The sequence below is a fragment of the Chrysemys picta genome, chromosome 1 (genome assembly GCF_011386835.1).
Source record: "Chrysemys picta bellii isolate R12L10 chromosome 1, ASM1138683v2, whole genome shotgun sequence".
Classification (NCBI taxonomy): Eukaryota; Metazoa; Chordata; order Testudines; family Emydidae; genus Chrysemys; species Chrysemys picta.
This window is the reverse complement of record NC_088791.1, coordinates 3,231,341-3,254,160: the sequence shown is the minus strand read 5'-3', so window position 1 is coordinate 3,254,160 and position 22,820 is coordinate 3,231,341. Positions and strand designations below refer to the sequence as shown.

General features: G+C 51.9%; 1 protein-coding gene across 1 annotated transcript in view; it reads left to right on the top strand.

The window, feature by feature from the left end:
* SND1 (staphylococcal nuclease and tudor domain containing 1) overlaps positions 1–22,820 on the top strand; it is a 453,393-nt gene that overhangs the window by 230,830 nt on the left and 199,743 nt on the right. Inside the window, exon 13 of the mRNA XM_008174151.4 lies at positions 1,867–1,977. Within this exon, the coding sequence (XP_008172373.1) occupies positions 1,867–1,977 (111 nt within the window). The remainder of the gene's footprint in view (positions 1–1,866; positions 1,978–22,820) is intronic.

Below are 22,820 nucleotides of genomic sequence, written 5' to 3'. Positions count from 1 at the left end.
GAAGGACCCTGCCTTTTGCCGTGGCCAGGAGGCATGCATCCTGCAGGGCTGCTGGTGCGCTCTGTTCCGGGCTGGAGTGTTGTCAGTTGCTGGGCAGCGGGAGGGCGATCTGGGCAGTGCTGGGAGAGGCAGGTTGCGCTGAGAGACGGTTCATGCACTGGCTTATGGCGGCAGGTTGTGCCGTTGGAGGAGGTGTTACTGGCGTCGGTCGGCAGGGCTCCTGGATGCTCTGAACACTTCGGCTGCATGCTGGGAGGAGCCCTGTCCCCCCCCACACCCCATCAGGTTTTCTGCGCTGTGGACGAGCTGACTCCAGAGAGGGAAGGCAGCGTGTTCTGCGTTCCACGGGTGGCCAGAGCGGGGTTCCTTGTGCCACATCCAGGCTGTGGCTGGGCTGCCCTGGCCTGTGGCGTGATGGGCTGCGTGCGTGGGCTGGGAGGCTAGCTGAGAGAGTGTGGTGAGGAGGCCTCAGCCCGTTGCACCAGCCTCTCCGGGCAGCAGGTCTGACGTCTCGGAAAGAGCCTCTGCGGACCCATGTTGCCTTGTGAAGCAGGATGCACATGCTGGGCAGATAATTTAACCATGTGCCTCTGTCCCCTTGAAATAAAATTATTCTCCTTAACTGCCAGGGGGCAAATTTGTCACGTACACACCCTTAAAAGGGGTTCAGTCACCCCGAGTCCTTCAGGGCTGTGGGTTGGGGCAGGGGGCACCTGTGCTTGCAAAGAGTGCTTTGTCATCCGCGTGTGTGGGAGGAATGCGGGGAGTGGAGGTGGCTAAATGCAGCACCTGGCTTGGCTAGGAAAGCCAGGGTGTGTGGGCTGCTGGGAGCAAACGGCCTTCTGTTCGCCTCCCCGGAGCGTGCCTGGGAAAGGAGCTGAGGTGCTTATTCCTGGTTGCCTGGCATTTCGAGTGCTACCTCTGCAGCTGCCTCCCGCTGCTGCTGATTTCCTCACTTACGAATCCTCTGATTTCCCCCCCCTGTCTCCGAGGCGAGACCTAATCTCAGCTTTCGGCACCAGCCTGGCCTGACCCCCCTCCCCACGGCACAGAGCGCGGAGCCGCTTCAAGGGATGAGTCCGGGTTTGTAAGTTGTGAATTACCGGTGCCTGCCCTGCGTGTGTAATTGGAGAATTACTGATGCGCTCGGCCAAGTGCAATTCATGAATTTGTTTAAAGCAGCATAATGCCATGGCAGCCAATTGACCGCGCTCCGCCAGCGCTGGGCCCCTGATTGGCATGCGGGCTTCAAACCGCAGCCACTCCCCGCACTGAGGAGCTTCGCGCCCGACCTTTCCTTCCCAGCGGAGAAAACCGTGCACGGTTCTGAATGTACGAGAGCGATGGGAGCCTTTGGTAGGCTGCTGTTTCCGGGTCCCATTGCAGCTCCCCTGGGTGAACTGGGAACAGGGCCTGGTGTTGGCTTAACCCCCAGAGTGCTCTGCCCTTAGCCGCTCGCTTTCCCCCTCACTCCCACCCAGTGCCCAGTCGTGCAGCTCCATAGCTCCTAGGAGGCCCTTGCACCAGAGCTGTGGGGCGGAGAGCTGCTCTCCAGTGGGGCTGTGGGCAAGACGGGGGTGGGGAGGGAAGCAGCTGCTCCTTCCTTCCCCCGCCTGGGCTTCTGCTGGGTACCAGGGACCAAGGGATGCTGCAGCTCTGCGCTGCCGGGCGCACCTCTGGGACCCGCGTTGGAGCCCTGCCTCACGGCTGAGCTGCTGCTGCTCCCATGTGTGATGTTGCATGTTACATAGGTGACAGAGAGGGCGTAGCCATGCCCAGTGCAGGGGGGTGTGCGTGGGGTGGGTTGCCAGGACTGACCCTCCCTCCCTTCCCCCAGCCTGAGTCCCCAGTGTCTTTGTGTTGCAGAAACATCGCTGAGGCCCTGGTGAGCAAGGGCCTTGCCACAGTCATCCGCTACCGGCAGGACGACGACCAGCGATCCTCGCACTATGACGAGCTGCTGGCCGCGGAGGCACGGTGAGTGGCCAGGAGAGCTGCTGGGTGAAGTCCTGTGGGAGAGCACGCCAGGCTGTGGGGTGTGGGAGAGCGCCACGCAGAGGGGCTGGGGTGTGAACGCTAAGGACAGGGCGGGGAGAAAGCCGGGGGAGCAGCTGGGGAGGTGATCTGAGGTGCGGGCACTGGGCATAGACCATGCTTGGGTGTTCTCTATTCTGCCATGGTGACTATCCCCGGGCCTGGGAAGGGTCACAGCAGAGCCCCCTGGGACGGGACAGGCTGCGTGGGCTCAGAGCCGGTTTCTGCACATCCACTTCCACTGTAAACTCACTGCTGCAGCCAGGCGTCGCTCCTCCCCCCCAGCTTCATCACCCCCCCGCCCCATACCCACCTCCTCGGGCAGCAAATAGGGGGAGGGGCTTCCTCGCTGAGCTCCCCACCCTGCAGTCCCTGTCCACCCCCTGCTCCGCCCCTTCCCCGGATTGCTGACTGAGCGCAGCTCTCAGGGCTGGGGATAGTGAGTCCCCTGTAGCCCCCTCCCCCATCGCCTCCGCTGATCTGTCTGGCTCCATGTTGAGTTCTCGGTTACCCTCCTGCTTTTCCAAGCTCTGCCCCTGCTCCCCAGCTGTGTAACTTGCCCGCGCCGGGGGTGCTGCTCACGCCCCATTCATCTGGAATCCTCCCTTGGCCTCTGAGCCCCCCGCCTCGCCTCTCCGTTCTTTAGCTGCCTCTCTAAGGCTGCGAGTGCTGCAAGCCCCCAGCGCCTTGCATTGCAGAGTGAATGTCTGGTGCTGCAAAGGGTTCTGTAGCGCTGGCAGCGTGCCAGGCGTGCTGTGAGTCAGTGGGTACGGCGTAGTGCATTTGGATTCTCCATGTTAATTCTGGAGCTCCCAACAGGCAGATTAAAGAAGATAACATTTTAAAAATGCCTGGGAGATGGTTTGAATCTTCCGGCCCATTGCATGTATCAAGCTTGAAAAGGTGGTCAGGCTGAGGGGAGTTCAAAGGGCCGAGCTTCGTTCCCTGGGGCCGCGTACACAGCAGAAAGCGTGAGAGTTTCCTGCCCCAGCCTGTCTGCAGGAGCAGTAATTGCATTTAAAGAATATGACATCTGAGCCGATTCAAAGGACTTCCAACACATTCTGTGCTCATGTCATTAGGCTGGGGTTATCTTGGTGAGAGAAATGCAGGCAAGTGGTTCCTTCTGCCTGGTGCGTCGTCTGTTCTGTCAGCAGCAGAACGGGCAGGGCGAGCTGCGGCTCTGCAAGCTCATTCCCCGGCTGCCCTCCCTTCTCTGACTGATGGCAGGCCAGCCCAAGCAGCTCCCCCAGCCCCGGGCGGCTCCGTGAGCCTCCTGGTTCGTATTGCTGCTTCGCCCTGGGATCCCAGAGCACTTGGCAAACATTACAAGAGGCCACCTGGTAGGTGTGCAACTGGGGATAGCACCTACTGAATGGGGAAACTGAGGCACGGTGGTCGAGTTACTGGAAGCAGGCAGTCTGTGGTGAAGCCTGGGGCCCAGTTAAACCCCATCAGTCGGAAATGTCCCCCTGAAATCAGTGTGGGCGTGTCCCCTCTGCTGTTTGGGAGGGTTCACTCCCACCTGCTTGTGCCTCTTGGTGGTGATGCACTGGAGTGTCCATCGTGCCGTCCCCCCAGTCTCCGAGTAGAGAGCTGGCGGGTGACTCTGCTTCCAGTGGTACAAGCGTCTGGGTCTTGTCCGTCCACTGAAGGGCCTGGGAGCTGTGGAGCAGGGGGTGAGTGGGGGGAGGTGTTGGAACGGTCAATGGGATCAGTGTGTGAAGAGCAGAAAGGGAAGGGAGAAGCTAGGAGGAGAGGCAAATGAAGACAGGAAGATGCCGATGACTTTTAGGGAGCAGGGGCGTGGGTCTGTGCCTTGGAAAAGTTTACTGGAGCTCTGCCGAGCTGTGAGATGGTCCACATAAAGTCTGGCCAGGATCCATGGTTCCTGCCACGCTGCTAAGTCCCTTAATGGGCCTTGGTGACCAGCAGCGAAGGAGGGAGCTGGGGAGTGGAGGAAAACGGGCTTGCTTGGGCCAGGTGGACCCTGCTTGGCTTTTCAATGTCATGGGGTCCCTGGCTCCCTGTACGTGGCATACAATCAAAACCTGTTACGAACCTATGGCAGGGCCCAGGTGGCTAGGCTGGAGAGTGTCAGGAAACCCAGGCAGGGAAATTTTGTGGCGATCAAAGGCACTATTAGGAAATCCAGAGTGAAGGTCAAACTGAAGCAAACCCCAGCCTCCCCTGGCAATGCCTGGCATTACTGCTGGCCTAGGGAGAACCCGGCAGCTCGGGCACTTGGGCTCCTACTCACACACGTGCCAGGTCTGGTGTCTGCACCAGCGGCCAGATTCCCATTGCGCCAAGGCCCCATATGAAGTAGACACAAATCACATTGACGCCCATGGGAAGGCCCGTGCCACTGCAAGGGCTGTGTGAAGGGGCTGTAGTGTAGACAGCTCGTCGGCACAGGGGCGGTGTGCAGGAAGGGGCTGGGGTGCAGGAGGAGTGCGGCGGGGGCTCAGGACAGGGGGTTGGGGTGCAGCAAGGGGGCTGAAGGCAGGCAGTGCCGGAGGGGTTCGGGGGGCGGGCTCTGGCCCAGTGCCACTTACCTTGAGCATCTCTGGGGTGGCAGCAGTGTGCAGCGGGGCTAAGGCAGGCTCCCTGCCTGCCCTGGCCCCGTGCCCCTCCTGGAAGTGGCCCCCATGTCCGACAGTGGCTCCTGGGGGTGGGGTGGGGCAGGGAGCTCCGCTGCGCTGCCCTCTCTTGTGGGTACCACCCCTGAAGCTCCCATTGGCCGCAGTTCCAGGTTCCCGGCCAATGGGAGCTGCGGGGGGGGGGGTGCCTGCGGGTGGGGAGCGGTGCCTGCAGGCGAGAACAGCACACACAGCCCTCTGCACCCCCGTTGCCCAGGGGCCGCAGGGACGTGGGGCCGGCCACTTCTGGGAGTGGTGTGGGGCCAGGGAGCCTGCCTTAGCCCCACTGCACCACAGGGCTGGCAATCCCGCGGGCCGGATTGAAAGCCCTGATGGGCCGGATCCGGCCCACGGGCCGTAGTTTGCCCGCCCCTGCTCTAGGGAGTGTATACTCTCCAGGGGTCCTCGGGATGTTTTGGAGTCAGGCACTGAACCAGCCGGCCCAGCTGCTCCCTGTGCGCTTCCTGGTCGATTATTTCTCTCTGAAGCCTGTTGTCCTGCATGCGCCACCAGTCAGGACTTGGCCTGGCTGCTCAGCCACCTTGTCGATTCCCCTGCAAGATAGAGATGGGGGGGAACCCGCTGGGTCCCATACAGCCCTTCTCCCCGGCTACTGCAGCCTCAGTCCCCAGAGTCGTCATCTCAGCGCAGCCTTAGCTCCTAGAGCTAGTGAGCTGTCCCCTCTAGCGGTGTGTGGGAGGAGATCAAACACAGCTTGCCTTCAGAGACTAGCCCAGAGTCTACGGGGAAGTCTGATTTGATATTCCCTTTCCTTTCTCTCCAAGTTAGATCCCCTTTCTCTGCACTAAACAATTCCTCTGCTTCCTTGGTGTCCGTGCCTTTAAATACTTGTCTCCTGTTCCCTCTTCTGCACCTTTGCCGCCCTTAGTCCGCCCTGACCCAAGTTATGCAGAGCTAGCTTTAACCCTCCCAGCACAAGTTAATCCGTCCAGCCCCCTGCTCTCCCCCCCTCCCCCCCCGCCTCCGTATTCCAGGTGTGCAGTTTTATGCATCCGTTGGCAGCAGCAGTGAACATGAGCTCCACCTGGATGGCATTAAGTGGTGGTGGCAGTATTAGTGTTTGGTTTCTGTTTCTGCTACAGCCATGCTGGCATCCAGAACCCCACGGGCATCTCAGCTGACGTATCCCCATCCCCCTGCTCCAGCCTCTAGATTAGAGGGCACTTGTTTTCCCTGAAGTGTCACCAATTTTAAACATGGGCCACCAGGGTCTCTGCACAGTTCCCTGGCTGGCTGAGGAAAGGATCACACATCTCTTCTCCTGGGGAAGCTGATTTGAAGGAGGCTCTGAAGAGCAAATACTTGGCTGCTTTCTGGGCCTGCACTTTTCATTTGACTCTATAAAGACAGAGAAATCCATGTTGGTTTCTTTCGTTTGCTCTGAAAGGAACTTAGAGGCTGAACTAACCTGTGAGCTCTCTGCGTTCCTGCTTGATCCTAAGCAAACTGCTGCTGTGTTTGTGCTGGCTCTGAGGGCACAGAGATGGGGTAAAGCGGATTCTTTCCTCCTTGGCTTGCTGATTTTGGAGGCTTTCCAAGTACAGTCGGCTCAGGGGCTCTGGGAGGTGGATGAGATGCCCCGTGCAGCAGGGAGTGAGGGTAGCATCTGCTGCTAGAGGGGGAGCTGTGTGCTTGGGATCACTCTCTAACGCCAGGCTCCGGAGGGCGTTGACAATGCTTTGCACTTGTGGAATGTTTCCCAGCTGCGGATATCAAAGTGCTCCCCAGTCAGTCGAGTCTCTAAGATCTTTATAAACCTAAATCTTCCTGATAACTCTGAGGAGTCTTATCCCCATTTTACCGACAGGGAAGCTGGGATGCAGAGCAGGGGAGCCACTTGCCCAAGGTCACAAGGAAATGAGTGTCCGAGCTAGGAATAGAACGTAGGTTGGAGTCCCAGTGTCGCGCTCAACATCCAGCCCCTGGTTTCTGTCAGACTGAGGAAGACAAGCCAGGGCTACGAATGCAGGCTTCCCTCCACAAGGGTAGAACCAAGCCTTGACATTCCCATGTACAAACAGGAGCTGGAGCTGGGGCGGAGACGGGTGATACAGGGCGGATGGAATTGTCCCAGAACCAGCATTCAGAGTGCAGGTTAAACTTCAAAGAAACCCAAAGCTGTACAGGCATGGCAATGCGCCACTCAGGCCCCCAAACAACCTTAACTCTGCCCCAGAGTGACAGTGGGCAATCTCCATACCAGTATAACGAATGTGTATTGCAGTTTGTGAGCCCAGATTCAATTAATTTTTTTTTTTTAATTCCCCCCCCCTCCCCCCCCCCCCAGTTCTTTACTTCACGATGTTCCCAGCCAGGAGAGTTCAGGTTTGCGTTCAGCAGTAACTCTCACGGGACTTTGGAAATGAGGCCAGGTTCTGTTACGCTGGTGTGAATCCAGAGTAACTCCACTGAAGGGAGTTACTCTGGATTGACAGTGGGACAACTGAGATCAGAATCTGAACTTCCCTCTGGGCATCTTTTGGGGCAGACGCAGAAAGGATTGTGACTTAACAGCTCCTTTAAAGAACTGCGTCCCTAAAAGCCCACCTCTTCAGCCCACGCTGGGAGCCAACTGTGCCCTGGTGTGGTATCTGAACCCCCAGAAATGACAGCCACCAGGTGGGTCTCGTGGGCCATAAACACACACGCTGCTTCACGTGACGTATTGCCCTCTGCTTTGCAATAAGATACCGTCTAGTGGGGACATTCCACCTCTAAGCTTGGCAGGACTCTCCTGATTTCCCTGTGTGAAGCCGTGCTGAGTCCGGCTCCTCTGAACAATTCTACCACCCCGAAGCGTCAGGGAGTGAGTTTGGGTGGAAGACGGTAGGCAGCTTGCTGTAATAACTCACTGCTAGCAAGTTTAACAACTTCTCTTTCAGAAACGGAGCAGGTAGCTGCTTTCCTGCAAACAGCCATCTGCTGCCAAGCCACTTATCCCTGGAAGCACTGAGTGGCTCTGATTTCTAAAAATCTGTGCCTACCATTTAACAGGTTGGCCTGTTCTCCACTGCTCCCAAATGATACCCCTCAGCAGACTGATTGCTCTACAAAGCCTCTGTAGGGCTCTGAATCCTTCCCTTGTATTTGATGATGATCACGGACCAGTCTGAACAAAGGCACGCCGCTTGTCTGGGAGCAGCCATTAGCGGGCCCAGTAGGGGAAGTTTTTGAAAAGTCAGGAGCTTTTATTTTGAGTCTAAGAGCTGCAGGAATCCAGGCCGAACCCAGAGATGGGGAGAGCAGGGGAAAGGTGTGTTTTTTTTGGTACCAGGACTGATCTGGCAACGCTTCTCATTTGTAGTCCAATGTATAGAGCTGTCCATCGAGTGCCTGGGTGTCTGGGCAGACAGCTATGGGAATGAAATGCCATTAAAGCAGGTGTGACCATCTTGCTGGCAACAGTAGGAAACCTCTTTAAATAGACCCCACACCATGCCCATCACTCCGCCATGATTGAAACAGGCCTTGTTTGTACTGGCTTTTGCCCTGCTTCCAGCCACGCTGTCACGCACAGGCAAGGGGAGCGGCGATTGGTTCTGCTGCAGCTCACCCCGGTTTCAAGCAGTGATAAACACAAGCTCTTGTACTGGGGCCGTTGCAGCGGTGGGTGGAATTGAGGCTAATTTCCAGCATAGACAATAACCCACAGACACAAGAGTAACATTCCCTCCACCCCTAGTCCATTAGCCGTTCTGAAAACACAACACCCAGGAGGTCAATCCTCTGTATCCAGCAGCTGACGAGAGCAGATGGGACTGGCAACAGGCTGTGAAGGTCAAGCAACCTTCTGGGGCCAGAGTAATAAATTAAATGGAGATATCCTATCTCCTAGAACTGGAAGGGACCTTGAAAGGTCATCGAGTCCAGCCCCCTGCCTTCACTAGCAGGACCAAGTACTGATTTTGCCCCAGATCCCCAAGTGGCCCCCTCAAGGATTGAACTCACAACCCTGGGTTTAGCAGGCCAATGTGCAAACCACTGAGCTATCCCTGCTGGGGATGTCAATTCCAGTGCTGCCCCCAGGTATTCCAAGCCAGTTAAGTTAGTGAGAGCAGAGCATGGGGAGTAGCAGTGGTAGAGGACTTCAGCCACATATGGCTTTATAGGTCAAAGTTAAGCCCTCGAATTGCCCACGGATATGCTCAGAGATCCAGTGTGGTTGCTGGCGTGCTGGCCTGGTGTGTTCTACATGGCTAGTCCCTGCAGGCAGGGAAGGTTGCTGTGTTCTGCCCCCTCTGCACCGTCCATGCGCCCCTCAGGAGTGGCCCCTGGCAGGATGCATCGCCGCCGTCCTCTGTGGAAGTCTCCAAGGTTCCGCAAGGCCCAGGTCCAACCAAGAGGAATCGCGCTGAGCATGGGCACTTTGCCCACCATGCCTCCTGGGTCTCTGGAAGCAATGCATGACTCCTCACCCAATAACTGCCCTTGTCGGACTCTCTAAGTCCTTCCGCAACCCACCAGCAGGATCAGTCTCGTTCACGCGCCTGGGAGAAGCAAAGGTGCTGAGCCGTCTGCGTGCTGGCAGTACACGGATGGCAGTGAGGCCCGTGGAACGTTGATGGGGCTTCCCCAGCGGCCTCACATGTTGAACGGGAAAGGTGATTGTGCCCTGAACCCTTCAGCAGAGCCCTGGTCACGGTGGCTGAGCATCTGCCCCGCACCATGCCCTGGGATCTCTGCATGGAAAAAGTCCATTTCAGAGTGGTCTCCCCACCCCGTGCTGGGAGCCTGCGACGGAGCCATCAGAACCCCATGGCCAGATGGCAGCTGAGAAACCCAACCTCCTCCCATTGTGAGGTGATGCACTGACGGAACGAGTGCAGTCTCGGTGCTTCCTCTGGCTGGGAACTACGTGGGCCAGGATGATGGAGGAGGACTCCTGGAAGTGCTGCCTCCAGCTCAGTAATGTTATCCAGCAAGGGCAGCTTGGAGCCAGGTTGAGAGCTGTACTCCTTGCCTGCCCTCAGATTGGTCTAACCCACTGGGACATTCGCCTCGTGCCTGCTTAATTCTCCCATTGCTGAGACAGAGGCAGTGTGGCCGCGTACGTAGACCATAGGGCTGGGAATGCTTCAGGTTCCCCATCTGTAAAATAGAGTGCTGATTTCCTTTACTCCCGGCCTGTGACCGAAAGGCATGTCTCTGCAGTCTAACACCTACGGCTGTATACCAATATCCGTCTATTTGGGAAATTAAAGAAACCCCACTTTGCCTCATTAAAAAGTGTGGTGAGCTCCCCCTGCTGGGCTGCACGGAGCAATTAACACATACGCAGAGCCCTGCTCCTTTCCTGCTGACATCACTGAGGCCGGTGCAGCGAGAGGCTGACCAACAGCAGCCATAATAAGCTTTTGCTCCACGAGAAACACCTGGAAAATAAACTTGGCATTTGCAAACGGAAAAGGACAAACCTGTCAGGGGAAGGAGCTGTTCCAGGCTTTAATAAATGTGTGTGTTACCCTTTAACCTGCCGTCTGTGTTCAGAGACCTTTCAGTTCTGGTGAGCTTATACGGGGTATTGCTCGCATCGTTCTCCCTCTTTCCTCTCCAATAACAACAAGCGAGACAAGCCGCAAATCACATGAAAACTTTATAAATATCCTGGATGGCTTCTCATGAGGATGCATTTGCAAGCAATCCCCAAAGGTGATAGACTAGAAGGCAGAGCGACGTTGGTGTTACAAGTGTAGTGCCCCAAAAGTCAGCAGCTCTTCAGCTCCACTGCGGTTTAACTTGCCATCTTTTAATCACTTTTTACAGGTCCTTGAAGTACAGTTCAACCAGGAGTTAATTCAGGGAAGCCCCGTGGCCTGTGCTGTACAGGCAGTCAGAGCAGGTGATCACAGTGGTCCCTTCTGGTCTTGGGATCTACCAGATTGATTTTAATTGTTTTTAATGTCCTGGTTTTTAAGCCAATGTTGGGTGGGTCTTAAAACCATGGAAATGTTGGGCTGGAAGACGCTTTGAGAGGTCATCTAGTCCAGCCCCTGCTCTGAGGCAGGATTAAGACCATCCTGTTCTTCAACCTCTACCAGGGATACTAGGTGACTGTCCCCATGCTTATCTCTCTTTGTCGCCAGAAAGTTTTCCTAAGATCTAAGCAAAATCTCTCTTGCTGCAGAGTAAGCTCATTCCTTCGTAACGTACCCTTTATTGTGGACATGGAGAGCAACTGATCAGTCCTCTTTATAACTACCTTTTACATATGTGAAGACTGTTATCAAGTCCCCATTCCGCCTTCTCCTCTCAAGACTAAACATGTCCGGTTTTTAAACCTTTCCTCATAGGTAGGTCAGGTCTTCTAAACCTGTCATTGTTTTGGTTGCTGTCCTCTGGACTCTCTCCAATTTATCTACATCTTTCCTAACGGGTGGCGCCCGGAACTGGACACAGTACTCCAGCTGAGGCTTCACCAGTGCTGAGTAGATCCAGACAGTAACCTCCCGTCTTACAGAAGATGCTCCTGTTAACACACCCCAGGATGATACCAGCCTTTTTCTTAACCCGTATCACGTTGTTGACTCCCATTCAATGTACGATCCACTAGAGCCCCCAGTTCTTCTTCGAGATGTGTCCCCCTATGAGTGCTCCACGTTAGGTGAGTTAGCGTCCCTGCCCCTGGGATCGGAGATCTTCGGTAGCAGTGCCCATTGGGCCGCACATGTACTCCTCCCCATCTCGCACCGTGAGTGGCGTCTAGAGCGCTGTGCGGTCCAATCGCCCTTACTTCCTTCTCAACCCCCCTGGGTCTGGGACGGAATCCCTAGCAGAGCCCTTCACAGGCATCGTTAGTGCCTTTAGTGGTGGTAAGTTTCTGTTCAAAGTAGGTAGTAGATGCTTCCTCCCTTTATTTTCTTCTCCCAAAAAGTCAACCAAACCCAAACTTTTCTTTCTATTCTTTCCTCTCCATTATCGTTTAGCTTAGTGTAAGTTCTTACATTCTACCCTACACCAAAGTTCTCTGGGCACAGGGTTATGCCCGGCTCTCCCGGATTTAAGAGGTGCCTCTCCTGCCGCAAGGCCATCCCCATGAGTGACAGACACGGTGCATTTGTTGTCTGGGAGAGGGGCACGTACCACAGAAGTGCACCCTCTGCCTCAAATAGGAAATGCAGGCCAAAAGGCCTGTGAACTGAAACAAAAATTAATTATGATGGAAGACTCGTTGTGGCCAGACTCAGGCCCTGACCCCCAATACCTCTCTTGTGCAGCAGTTTCCATCAGCACCGTCATCTACCGCCCCACACTCACCGCACACTGTGAAGAGAAAGTGTTCAGTGTCTAGTCAGGATGACCAGAAACCCCCTGAGGTCAGTGGCCCCCACATCTTCTGGAGTGAGACCTAGCTCCTTCCATCGTCCGGGTACCTCCAGTACCAGTGTTATTGGTAGTTCCAAGGAACCTAAGAAGGCAGGATCATATAAAGGGGCACTGACAAAGACACATGAAAAATCTCAGTCGGTACCAACTACCCCATGGCTCTGAGTGCCTCGGCACTGGCGAAGCCCTTGGTGCCACCTATCGGCTACCTGGTAGACTTCAGCTGAGCTTGGCACTGACACCATCTGTGCTGATGCCTAGACCTCCTATGGCACCAATGCACTCACATCATGCGTTACAGATAACGATCGTGCTGGTACCACAGAGTTCAGGTTCCCAAGAGACCTGGTTGTTTCTGAAACCGCGGAGTCGCTGCTTCTCCCTAGCAAACTACCAGCAATTCATGTCTCTCCTCCAGAGATGCAAATGATACCCCACACTCCCTCACCTCCTAGAACTGCCCCCACTCTTCTGTAGCGAGGACGACTGCTCAGTTACACTGCACACCCCACCATCATATCAAGTGATGGCACAACATGAATCCTTTACACCCCCTCGATATCAGGACACTAGAACCAAGCCAGGTCCTTGTTACAGGCGCCCATGGATGCCACCCCGTATGCCTGTTTCCCCACACTGGCCGTATTGGGACCTGTGGGCGGCATACAGGCAACACTTTCCTCAACCGCCACTGATCAGAGGAACTGACATGCACCCTCTCCATCTTCCTCGGTCTCCAGGCCCCTCAAACCAAAGAAAGCCTTTCGAGGAATACGAGGAAGAGGTCACACCACCGGCCAACCTCTCCTCATCCTCCCCAGATCATAGAAGAATCATAGAAGATTAGGGTTGGAAGAGACCTCAGGAGGTCATATAGTCCCAACCCCCTGCTCAAAGCAGGACCAATCCCCAACTAAATCATCCCAGCCAGGGCTTTGTCAAGCCTGACCTTAAAAACCTCTAAGGAAGGAGATTCCACCACCTCCCTAGGTAACCCATTCCAGTGCTTCACCACTCTCCTAGTGAAATAGTGTTTCCTAATATCCAACCTAGATCTCCCCCACTGCAACTTGAGACCATTACTCCTTGTTCTGTCATCTGCCACCACTGAGAACAGCCGAGCTCCATCCTCTTTGGAACCCCCCTTCAGGTAGTTGAAAGCAGCTATCAAATCCCCCCTCATTCTTCTCTTCTGCAGACTAAACAATCCCAGTTCCCTCAACCTCTCCTTATAAGTCATGTGCCCCAGCCCCCTAATCATTTTCATTGCCCTCCGCTGGACTCTCTCCAATTTGTCCACATCCTTTCTGTAGTGGGGGACCAAAACTGGACACAGTACTCCAGATGTGGCCTCATGAGTGTCGAATAGAGGGGAATAATCACGTCCCTCGATCTGCTGGCAATGCCCCTACTAATGCAGCCCAATATGCTGTTAGCCTTCTTGGCAACAAGGAGAAGGGCACACTGCTGACTCATATCCAGTTTCTCCTCCACTGTAATCCCCAGGTCCTTTTCTGCAGAACTGCCGCTTAGCCAGTCAGTCCCCAGCCTGTAGCAGTGTATGGGATTCTTCCGTCCTAAGTGCAAGACTCTGCACTTGTTGTTGTGGTTGTTGTTGAACCTCATCAGATTTCTTTTGGCCCAATCCTCTAATTTGTCTAGGTCTCTGGACCCTATCCCTATCTTCCAGCGTATCTACCTCTCCCCCCAGCTTAGTGTCATCTGCAAACTTGCTGAGAGTGCAATCCATCATCATCCAGATCATTTATGAAGATGTTGAACAAAACAGGCTGCAGGAAAAACCCCTGGGGTACTCCGCTTGATACCGGCTGCCAACTAGATATTGAGCGGATGATCTAGCCAGCTTTCTATCCACCTTATAGTCCATCAATCCTCAATGAGGCAATCCTGCCACCCCCTTCCATGGCTGCGGATGATTTTAGGTAATTTCACAAACTCTTTCGCAGAATAGTAGCCTATCTACAGATCCCGCTAAAGGAAGTTTGAGAGCAGCAACAGACGTTTCTTGACATATTGTATACCTCCACATCGGCAGAAATCACGCTCCTGATCAATGAAGCCTGATGGGTTCCAGCCCAGGTGATCTGGCACACCTGGGAATCTCCATCACCTACCTGTAAGCGAGTGAACAAGAAATACTTCGTCCCTGTGAAAGACATGGAATTCTTATTCTCCCACCTTACTCCAAATTCCCTCATAGTCAATGCAGTGAATGAAAAGGGAAGATGTCATTATTTCTGGAAGACCCCCATATGACACACAATGGAAGAGGCTAGACCTCTTCAGCCACAAAGTATGCTCATCTGCTATGCTCCAGTTTAGGATCACTACCTACGAGGCACTCCTATCAAAATAAAACCACGTAAACAACTCCAAATTCAATTACTTTATTCAGTATATCCAGAGGACAAGAAGGAACAGATCCAGGCACTAGTAACTGAAGGACAGCTACTGGTGCGTAAAGTGTTGCAGGTCTCCCTTGATGTTGCCGACATAGTGACAACTGTGGTCATGAGATGGGCTTTGTGGCTACACCCATCAGGATTCCCCAGAGAAGTGCAGACTACCCTGGAGGATCTCCTGTTCGAAGGCCCCAAACTCTTGGCCAAGCATACTCATGAGTCCCTTCATTCACTGAAGGATTCAAGGATTCAACGGCACTGCTATCCACAATGCAGACATCAGAGGCCTAAACGCAGGTGGATCTCAATGCAGTCAGCTACGCTCATCTATCTACGTTGAAACAACAGTTTTGAAAATGTGATCAAGGCCCTGAGATGCTTCCCCCTGGACAGGTGCTGCAACCATTGATCGTACTTCATCAGTTTGGCAACCATTTGACCCCATTCTACCCAACATGGCAGACGATCACCTCCGATAAGTAGGTGTTGAAAATTATAGAAATCTATTCCGTTCCTCTCCCTCCCTATCCCTCTTCAGGGACACTTCTCATGAACACCTTCTATGAGAAGGAAATAAGCCACCTTCTGTGCCTGGGTGCCATAGAACCAGTCCTGTCCCAACACAGAGGGAAAAGCTTTTATTCCAACTACTTCATAATCCAAAAGAAAAAATGGCAGATGGAGACCTTTCCTCGATTTGGGGAACCTCAACAAGTTTGTCAAACTACAATGGTTCAGGATGGTCACATTATCAAGAGTAATTCCAGCACTGGAATGGGGAGACTGGCGCTTGGCCCTCGACCTCCAAGATGCATATTTCCACATCTCTGTATACCCTTCACACAGGAGAGTCCTAAGATTTGTCCTGGGATTGGACCATTATCAATACAGGGTATTACCCTTTGGCTTTTCCACAGCACCCAGAGTTTTTTCCCGAAGTCCTAGCAGTGGTGGCAGGGACACCTCTGCAAACAAGGGTTTATAATATTCCATACCTAGATGACTGACTAATAAAGGCCCTGTCCCAAGGCAACGCGCTCAAAGCCATAAGGACAATGAATCTTTTCTCAACATTGGGCCTTGAAATAAAGAGGCAAAAATCAATTCTGACACCATTAATACAGCTGGAATTTCTTGGGGCACAGTTAGGCACAATAGAGGCCAAAGCCGCGTTACCAATCCAAAAGTTTGCCACGGTAGCCTAATTACCAACGTGAGAACCAGCCCACAGATCTCCGCCAGAACATGCCTGCAATTGCTCGGCCATATGGCAGCACCCACATTCATGATAAAACATGCCAGATTGCATATGCGTTGCCTCCAGGGATGGCTTCGAACAGTTTTCCTGCCCAACAGACAGCCTGAACAAATCTTTCTCGGTACTACTCAAGATCAAGGACTCATTAGACTGGTGGACACAACCCCAGAATGTCTGCAGGGGGAGTTCCCTTCCTCCAACCTCCACCATCCTTGGTACTGATGACCGATGCCTTCCCCCCCTCTATTGGGGAGCACATCTACAGAACCACACAGTACAGGGCAAGTGGTCCCCATCAGAGTCCACGTTGCAAATCAACCTTCTTGAATTATGTGCAGTCCTATTTTCTACCAATAATCAGGAACAAGAATGTAACAGTAATGATGGACATCATTGCCTGTATGTTTTATATCAACAGACAAGGGGGAGCAAGGTGTCTCAATCCCTGTGCATCAAAGCTCTAAAATTGTGGAACTGGTGCATCCAACACGGCATCAAGATCTGACATCTACCTACCTGGTCACCAGACCACCACAGCGGATTCACTGTGAACACAAGTGGGAGATACGACATCCCTACAGACAATATTCAACTACTGGGGATTCCTGAACATAGATCTGTTTGCTGCACCCAGTATTTTGCTCAAGGGCGGGTCTGGGTCACCAGTCCCTGGCGACGCCTTTCTTATCACATGGAATGCACCTCTCCTCTATGCCTTTCTACCTCTCCCCCTACTATTCAGGGTGCTTCACAGATACAAGTAGAGCAAGCTAGGGTCATTCTAATGGCCCCAACAGATATGGTACCTTATCTCTTGCACATGGCGGTTTGTCCTCCAATAACCCTACAGTCAAATCCACACCGCCTCTCTGAGTGCAGGCCAAATTCTCCACCCAAATTTGGAGAGTCTCCACCTGAAGACATGGCTTCTTCATGGTTCCACGCTCCTGAGGTGACCTGTTCCTACATGCACCTATTCATGAAGACTGCCTTTTGCGTAGCCATTACATCAATTGGTGCCCTCATGGCTGTGGATTGCCATGGGCACGCAGGGGCGAAAGAAAATGCAGGCCTGTTATTTACCAGGCTGCACGTGGCAATAGACTATATTGGTAAGGGATGCAAGGAGAGTATGGGTCACGATGCAAACTGCAGACACACACACGCGCGCGCGCACACACACGCACAGCTAAAATTAATCAATTTAAAGTTTTATTGGGGATAATTACAAGGGGTAAGGGAGCAGCGTTTGATTAGCTAATAGAGTTAATGAAACTTAAAACACACAATAACTAAAATATCTACTAACAATATTTATAAAGAAAGATGCAGCATTTAGTAATAACTGATACTTACAAATACAAACCAACGCGTAACGACCGGCAAACGTAGACACTCTGTTTGAAACACGTGAGCTGAGAGAGAGGCTTCGAGGTGATCAGGCTCGGTTACGGGTGTACACAGGATTCATTTTTCTTTCTCCCCTCCCTGCCTGCACATGGCAGGCAGGCCCATCAAGTACCAACTATGACATCATAGAAGTGTCATAGGGGACGGGGCCCAAAACCTGTTTGTGTTCGTTTCTGATTGGCACAAGCAAAGTTTACACCAAGTAGGGGAGCAGGTGCCTCAAAGTCTGGCTTCGCCCCCAAAAGGTGAGGAAATGCATATTGTTTTAGAATGCGTGCAACACTGAATGACAAAAGAAGAGGCCAGGACTATACCGGTATGGGCAAGTTTTACAGGATGCAGACAGGAACTCATCTCAACATGCCCCCGTGCCCTGGCCGAAATAGTTAGGCCGAAAACCTAAACTTCCGAGTCCGACTCCTCATCCCCGCCTACGAGGGGATGCCCTTCGGGGGTGGAAGCGATGTAGGCCGAGGCAACAAACTTGCGAATGCAGGCTTTAATGAAGGCACATCCGAGACAGAGAAGAGCGAGCCCAACTAGAAGGGACACAAACAGGGATTGGAAATAGGATTTGTAGGGCGCAAGGCCAAGCCAATTGAGCCATGACCAAAACTGGAAGGACTCTCTGACAGTAGAGCTCAACGTTTGCAGGTCTTTAACAATTGAGGACAAATAGGAGAAATAGAAGGCAAAGAAACGCAGCATTTATCAGCAAAGTTGGGATATACTTCAGCAAATTTAGTACAAAACGAGGAAGATTGTAACAAATATTGAATCATTCATCTATTTTGAATACTATACTGAACAAGGGAATTTAACTGCTGATTAATTAAGGAGAGGCCCTTGCCCGTAGTATTAGCAAGCATTTCAATAGCAAGGGATTGAAACAGCACTTGATCACGTAACATCATATAACCAAAAGGGTTAAAACTAACAATAGAGGAGGCAAGGGAGGAAGCTGCTGTTTGCAAACGAGTCCAAAAAGAGTGGGTACTACGATGGTTTCGGTGGCTAGATGGCAAGGTATAAATACCTCCGCCCTGTAGATACAGGGTGCCAATGGTGCATATACCCCGGGGATTGGGAGGAAGCACAGCAAATGCAACATTACCGCAAATCCAAAAATGACCGGGTCTTAAGGAAGAAACTGTGGTATGACTCCACCCATTATTGGTTACAGAATAAAAGCTGGATGCACGACTGATACATGCAGCCTCAGCATGATGCATATGCTGGGCATGAAACAGATACGTATGTGTTATGGAGGGATAGAAGGTTCCAAAGAAATTTTATAATTAAGATGATAAGAACAATTAATGGGAGGGGGATAGGTAAAATTAAGAGTGGGTTTAGTTAGGGAGGTATTAGCCTAAGAGAAACTCCACATAGAACAATTAGAATAAGTACCAACCCAAGTAGGGGCTGGGGTTAAACTATTACCAACAAAAACCCAACAATGAGATGCGGGAACTCTAATACTCTCAATTAAAGGAAAGCTATGATCACTTCGACCTGAAGCATTAAGAACAGGAAACACATAAGAATTAAATTGTGAAGAACAATTATTCCAAACACTAGAAGCAGCCCACTGCACACAGGGGGAAGAACAATTCACACTAGAAATATTAAATGAAGAAAAATTATAAACTATTGGTACAAATTGAAAGGGTAATGGATATTTAGGTGAGAACTGAGTGGAGCAAACAAGACAATCTTCTGGACTCAGCGCTGACCGGGACTGGTTTCCGCTGACCTCCTGCACCCAGTAGGCGGCGAACCAGGTTTGTAGTCCACCTTCTCCTAAGGGCTCCGTGGGCAAAGATGTTGTGAGGGAGAGCAGCATAACCTGTAAAACAGAATAATACGAGCCCTGCTCAGGGGCATTAGTTTGTTTATTAAGAACTACATTTGCTGAGCCAGTTATGATGAACTAGCTTGTCACCGGGGTACTTGTAGCCACTAAGTAGGTGTTAGGGTACTTGCCGGCCCGGAGAATGGTGGCTTTTATAGGTTCTCCATGGCCGGAGGCTTGGGGTTCTGTAAGCCAAACCAGTTGGCCGGTGTTAAACAGGGGGGACCAAGGCGGCTTAGGTGTAGGTGAAATGTGAGGCCAGCGAGAGTAACTTTTGTTGAGTGCAATAAGTACCTGGGGTAAAAATGAGCTCCAGTTTTTAAAATCAGGGTTGGGGTTTGCTGTTCGCAGCATAGTCTTATGGACTGCGATTTTTCGCTCCACCACACCATTGCTTTGAGGATGATATTTAGTATGGATGTGAAGGGAAGCCCCCCATCCAAAAATGAGCTGTTCAATGCTTTTGCTGGTAAAAGGTGGCAAAATTTTCTGAGAGGGACTTGGGGAGGGGGAGGTAGTGATGGGCTCTACCTTTTCTGTCTTCTCCTCATTATCATCTTTAGGAGAGCCTGGGGTTGCCTGTTTAGCTGCAAACATTGTGCCCCCGTGGAGGACAGAGCACAGATCAAGGGCCTTGCATATCATGCTAAACAGGACGGTGGAAACATCCTCAGATTTATATTCATCGGGTCACAATTTTTTGGTTTTCTTAATTAAATCTAATTCTTTTATCATCTGGAATAATAATTTGTGTGCCAGATCAGCAGGTATTACCCGAGGTGGGGGAATCAATTTGGAAACGGTACCTCCGGATTTTCTAACAATGCGGCTACACTCTCTCCAAAGCTGAGAGGGATCTGCAGCACCGAGGTTCTCCACAGTCTCCATGCACTGAGGGGGTAGGGAACAATTGGCTGGCTGACACCTAAAGCTCGGGTGGCACTGAAGGAGGCATCCCGTATCTGCCAGGGTTAATGGTACAGTATAGCCTTTTAGAGTTTTACCTGAGCCAAGGGAACAGATCCATTCTATTTTTGGATCAGTCGAATTTTGGCTAGTAAAAAGGTGAAACTGCAAATGTTGGAACTGTTCAGTTTCATCATCTGCGCGGTCTGCAGCGTGCCACGGGCATGGCCCAACTCCCTTGCATCCTGTTCGTGACGCCATGTGGATTGCCACGGGCACGCAGGGGCAAAAGAAAGTGCAGGCCTGTTATTTACCAGGCTGCACGTGGCAATAGACTATATTGGTAAGGGATGCAAGGAGAGTATGGGTCACGATGCAAACTGCGCGCACACACACACACACACACACACACACACACCTAAAATTAATCAATTTAAAGTTTTATTGGGGATAATTACAAGGGGTAAGGGAGCAGCGTTTGATTAGCTAATAGAGTTAATGAAACTTAAAACACACAATGACTAAAATATCTACTAACAATATTTATAAACAAAGATGCAGCATTTAGTAATAACTGATACTTACAAGTACAAACCAACACATAACGACCGGCAAACGTAGACACTCTGTTTGAAACACGTGAGCTCTGAGAGAGGCTTCGAGGTGATCAGGCTCGGTTACGGGTGTACACAGGATACACAGGATTCATTTTTCTTTCTCCTCTCCCTGCCTGCACGTGGCAGGCAGCCCATAAAGTACCAACTATGACATCATAGAAGTGTCATAGGGGGCGGGGCCCAAAACCTGTTTGTGTTCGTTTCTGATTGGCACAAGCAAAGTTTACACCAAGTAGGGGAGCAGGTGACTCAAACTCTGGCTTCGCCCCCAAAAGGTGAGGAAATGCATATTGTTTTAGAATGCGTGCAACACTGAATGACAAAAGAAGAGGCCAGGGCAATACCGGTATGGGCAAGTTTTACAGGCTGCAGACAGGAACTCATCTCAACAATGGCGTCTCCCCCCCCCCCCCCCCCCCCCCCCCCCCCACAACCTTCTACAAGGATAAGGTCCCGTTACGACCCCTCCTGAAGTTCTTACTCAAGGTACCATCATCCTTTCACCTGAACCAAACCATCCACCTTCCATCCTTCTCCAAACCACATGGAAACCAGCGTGAGGCCGTGCTATGCACCCTAGGTATTGGCCTTCCACCCCAAAGGAACTAAATCGTTCAGTCACCACGTGTATTCCTCTCTGGGGCTGAAAGATCAAAGGGATCTGCCATACTGAAACAGATTTTCTAAACGGATCTCCGAGTGCATTCATCTTCCTACCAGCATCATAAACTATGGGCCTCACTGGGAATTTGAATGCATTCCACTGATCGTTGTCCACTTCAATAGCCTTTCCAAAGGACGTGCTGATTATGGACATTTGTAAGGCAGACACCTGGTCATCAACAGACACATTCATACAGCATTATGCGATCACCCACGACTCACCATCAGATCCCATATTAGAATGCACCGTCCTGTCCTCACTGATATGATTCCGACGCCCCAGCCTCCCAGCTAAGAGCACTGCTCTACAATCACCTAAAGTGGAGTGCCCGTATGGACACTACTTGAAAAGTGTTTACTCACCTGTGCAGTAACTGAGGTTCTTAGAGATGTGTTTCCCCCTATGGGTGCTCCACTATCCACCCTCCTCCCCTCTGCTTCAGGGTTCAAACATGGACTCGGCGGTAGAGCAGGATGGTTGGACCATACACCGTTGACTGCGTGAGGCGGGGAGGAGCGCATGTGTGGCCCAACGAACGCTGCTACCGAAGAGCTCTGATCCCAGTGGAGCACCCACAGGGGCATGCATCTCAAAGAACCTCCGTTACTGCACAGGGTGAGCTACCCCCTCATCCTTTTCAGCAGCGCTGCCACTTAACCAGTTGTTCCTCATTTTATAGTTGTGTATTTGATTTTTCCTTCCTAAGGGCACGGTGGCAAGTCAAGGTGTGAATCTAGAGCACGCCGGCTTGCCATGCAGTAATGTTCTGTGTGGACACTGCCAGGGTACACTGCAAGTGACAGAGGAGCATTCCAGGACTCTGTGGTGTAGGTGCCCACCAGGGGGTGTTACTGCATGGTAAACTGGTGGGCTGTAGATACACACCCTGGCTTGCCACAGTAACGGTGCCATAAGTGAAGTACTTTGCACTTGTCTGTATTGGATTTCCTCTGACTGATTTCAGGTCAGTTTCCCAATTTCTCAAGTTCGTTTTGAATTCTAATCCTGCCCTCCAAAGTGCTTGCAGCCCCTCCCTGTTTGGTGTCATCTGCGAATGTTATAAGCATTATCTCCACTCCATTATCCAAATCATTAATGAAAATACTGAATAGTCCCAGACCCTGGACTGACCCCTGTGGGACCCCACCAGATACATCCTCTGGCAGTGATACGTATTCTGAGTACGTGCATTCAACCAGTTGTGCACCCACCTTCTGGTAACTTCATCTAGACCACTTTTCCCTTGGTCGCTTATGAGAATGTCATACAGGACAGTGTCAAAAGCCTTCCATCAAGCTGTATCATGTCTGCTGCTTCCCTCTCTTTCCCCTCCCTGCATCCACTAGGGTGGTTATGCTGTCAAAAAAGGAAATTGGATTGGTTTGACATGATTTATTCTTGACAAGTCTGCATTGGCTGTTACTTATCACCCTATTATCTTCCAGGCTTGTACAAATTGTTTGTTTAAATTTGCCTTCTGGTGTTCAAGCCTTCAGGGGCTCATGTTTTCAAGCTTTTCTCTGGAACCACAAGGGCTAGCAGTTTCTTTGTGAGAATCTCACATGACTCCAGGAGTTGGGTCTTTACATAAAACCCCCAATATTGCGAGACTTGCAACACTGGTGGAGGGGGAGGAACAACTTGTCGCCGCGCTGGAGCATTCGGAC